Source organism: Nestor notabilis, unplaced genomic scaffold (genome assembly GCF_000696875.1).
Source record: "Nestor notabilis isolate BGI_N333 unplaced genomic scaffold, ASM69687v1 scaffold23901, whole genome shotgun sequence".
NCBI classification, from domain to species: domain Eukaryota; kingdom Metazoa; phylum Chordata; class Aves; order Psittaciformes; family Psittacidae; genus Nestor; species Nestor notabilis.
Window position 1 is genome coordinate 1221 of NW_009915487.1, and position 3499 is coordinate 4719.

Below are 3499 nucleotides of genomic sequence, written 5' to 3' on the forward strand. Positions count from 1 at the left end.
GGACCGCCGCTGCACGGCCCATTCCCGGCCATTGGTGCCACCCCAGCAGCAGGGATGGGTGTCCAGGGGCTTGGTGCAGCATGAACACCCCACCTGAGGTTGTCCCGCACCCCCTGTGCCATCCTCCATCACCCCCAAAGCTGCTTTAGCCAATGTCCCCCCAACCCACAGGAGGTCTCTGCTGCCTCCTCCTGCCCCAACCACCATGAGCTACCCCATGGTGCTGCTGACTGACCCCTGGCAGGGGCTCAGGGGGGTCCCCATGTCCCCCATGGGGACACGCCATTCCCCGCGCTGCCCTTTGAACCGCTGCTGGCCCCTGTCCCACCTCTCCATGGCCCCAGGAGCTTTGTGTCAGCAGATGCACAGGAAACACCTTTTTCCTACCCATGGCCGGCTCAGCAGGGGTGGGGGGGGGATAACCCGGGCTGGAAGCTGCTCCTCACACCATTAACTCCTCCATACCCAGCACTGTGTCCATGCAGCCCCCTTCCCATTGGAGCTTTGCATGGAAAGTGATGGATACGCTGGAGAACAGGGATGGAATCCCAGCAGCAGCATCCCAGCCCTTCCCAAGCAACGGGTACCTCGGAGGAGAAACGAGACTTGATTTATTTCCTCTTCCAGTTCTAAAGTTGAAGTACCTGACCCGAGGGGGACCAGTTTGTCCCTGTGAACATGAGGATTGTTCCTGTCTTCCAGTTCCCAGCCACAGCAGGAAGAGGTCCCAGTACAAAGTGGTACAGGAGCGGCACTGATGGTGCTGATCCCGAGTGCTCCCAGAGCTGGGAGCACCCAGACACCCGGTGCAGTGTGTGCAACCCCTTCCAGCCGTGTGGTGATGCTGGATACCCCAACTCCACCTTCACATTGCAGGGATGAAGCCCATCAAAATACCCTCCCAGGGCAGGATCTGGGAGAGGTGTTTGGTGGGAGGAGGCAGGAGTGGATGGGAAGAGGGTGCAGACCCCCATGGTGCTGAGCTGCAGGCACGGAGAAGTGAGAACCCCCCATAGGTTAAGCCATGGGCACAGTGAAAGGGTGGCTGATGGGCAGAGATGTCTGGAAGTGCTGATCCAGGCTGGAAACCCATGGCCAAGTGTCCCAGTAGGTTGTCCACACTGTGGCCTCACCATCACCATGGCATGGGGAAGCAGCCAGTGCTGCTGTGCCACCGGGAAAATAGAAGCCAGGAAGTGCTGCAAGCGAGGCGATTCCCATGGGATCAGAGGGGTGGCGTGGCTCTGTCGGGGGAGCTGGCTGCTGGATCGCTGCCTTCCTCCGGCTCCAGCTGCATGTCCAGTGAGTCAATGACTTCCCAGGCTCCGGAGCTGCTGGATGTGGGGGGATCTTTGCTGCTGTCCTGATACCACAGCCCAAAGCTGCAGAGAAAGCAGATAACAGCGTGGGGGAGACGAGCCTTCCCAGGGAAGCGGTTGAATCCCAACCTCCCCATCAGCTTCCCAGCAAACTTACAAGCTCCTAATTTTGGATTCGGGAGGATGCGCATCCACACAGTCCGTGCCACGGGCTGGGAGCCAGGAGCCCTCATCCTCATCGCTGCAGCACAAAGTGAGTTACAGGCTCAGCACAGCAGCGAGTGCTGGAGGAGACACCCCTCAAGCCAAGCAGAGCCAGGGACACACAGACCAGAGCTATGACCTGCTGCAAAGCCACAGTGATGCTCATGTCCCACATGTGCATTTCACGGCAAGCCCAGCCCTGGCTGGCTGATCTCAAGGCTCTTCAGACACCGGCTTCAAACCCCCACCCAGGGCTTGGTCAGACAATGATGTGCCCCCAGTTGCCATGTCCTGCTGTAAAGTCTTTGGGCTTCTCGCCCCACAGGGCAAGTGATGCTTCTCTGGGGGAACAGCCCAACAATCAGCACTATGGCACTAAGGTGGGTGATGTCCTGGCCTTGCAGGGAAGCAGGGAACATAGGAGATGACTTCAGGGCAGCATCCATATGACTTCAGGGCAGCATCCATACAGCAGCAGCCATCCTCACCAGGACTCAACACCCTCAAGCACCCCGTGGCCAGCAGAGACCCCAAGACAAGCAAGAGCAGATTTCATAGCATAGAAGAGCTGAGCCCCCTTCAGACCTTTATTAAAGCCCCCAAAAGCCAGTGAGATCCAGCTCCCCCCGTGCCATACAGCAGCTTCAGCACAGGCTTCACCCCCCCATTGCCAGCAAACATGCAGAGCTGGGGCTGGTGCCCGGCAGGGTCCTGCCCTCCCCACCGTGACAAGTCTGTTGGAGTCAATGGTGCCCATGAATGTCCTGCAGAGCCTCCGGGGAACATCTCTGCTGTCATCTTCAAAGGCAGCCCAGCCTCCAACCACAGCGCAGAGAGCAGCAGTCCCAGTGCCACCACCTCGTCTCCCTTTGCCACGTCCACGCAGGGACGGGTGGCATTTAGACAGACCACGTGTGACCGGTGACAAGGACATGCGAGGTGCAGCAAAGAGCCAGCCCCTGCGGCGCTCCCAGGGCTAAGCCAGAGCAAGATACCAGCTGCAGACATTAAACCTTTGATCTCCAGAAGGAAGCAGAGAGGAGGCAGCTCCTGGCCTGGGGAATTCCCTTCCAGGGTGTATGGAGCAGGACTGGACTCACCTGCTCTCCGACTCCTCCGTCGTTCCCAGCATTTTGGCTCTGATTTTCTTCCTCTGCCTTTTGACAGTCGACTTCATCGCATCCAAGAAGAAGCTGGGAACTCTGTCCTCGTTCAGCAGCTCCCTGGCAAAAGGCAGCCAAGTTAACGGAGAGCTTGGCAAAGCAATCCACCCCGGCTGCACCCGGAGCAGGCTCCGATGGGACAGGGGCTGTAGGGACAGGGGGGACCTGACCCGCTGCCCCCTTCCACCTCAGCACGACTCACCGCTGGTAATAAGCCAGCTCCTCCTGCACTAAGAACAGGTTGGTCTTGAGCTCGTTCCGCTCCTGCAGGATCTGCTGCAGCTCTTCCTTGGAGAAGCAGCAGTGAGCAGGGCTCCTGCCCCCATCCTGGTGCTGGGGCTCCTCTGGTGCTTCCTCCTGGAGGGATGGGAAACGGGTCAGAAGGAAGCAGAGACCCCAGAGCACCCACCCTGGGTGCTGTGTGCGGGCAGAGATGGGAATGTCTCAGGAATTAAGTTGGTAGCTGGAGCTGCTGCTGCCCACTTCCCATCACCACACATGGCAAACCCTCCTCCTCCTCCGAGTCCCACTTGCCTTTTCCTCCCATCACCTCAGGCTTGCGCTCACCAGGCTGGGCTTTGGCTGCTGGGTCTCGGAGGTGGTCCTGCTCCTCCTGCTCGTTTCCCTCTGGGTCTGCAGCATCGCAGCCTCCAGGTCCGACTTCTTCTCCAGCGCGCTCTTGAGCTGCGCCTGCACCACGGCCACCTTGTGCCGCAGGTCCTCGTTCATGGCCATGAAGCGGTGCAGTTGTTCCTGCAGCTGGAGGGCCCGGGGAGCAGAGTGAGGCAACAGCAGCGGCTCTGCGGCCCCACC

The 3499-nt window shown here is 59.6% G+C and overlaps 1 protein-coding gene across 1 annotated transcript; it reads right to left on the bottom strand.

The window, feature by feature from the left end:
• Positions 1-1225: 1225 nt before the first annotated feature.
• RILP (Rab interacting lysosomal protein) lies at positions 1226-3445 on the bottom strand (the record flags this gene model as incomplete). Its single annotated transcript, XM_010024179.1, has 5 exons — positions 1226-1382; positions 1477-1560; positions 2624-2746; positions 2889-3043; positions 3254-3445. Coding segments are annotated over 5 exons (711 nt in total), but the record flags the coding sequence as incomplete, so codon positions are not given.
• Between the last annotated feature and the right edge of the window lie 54 nt (positions 3446-3499).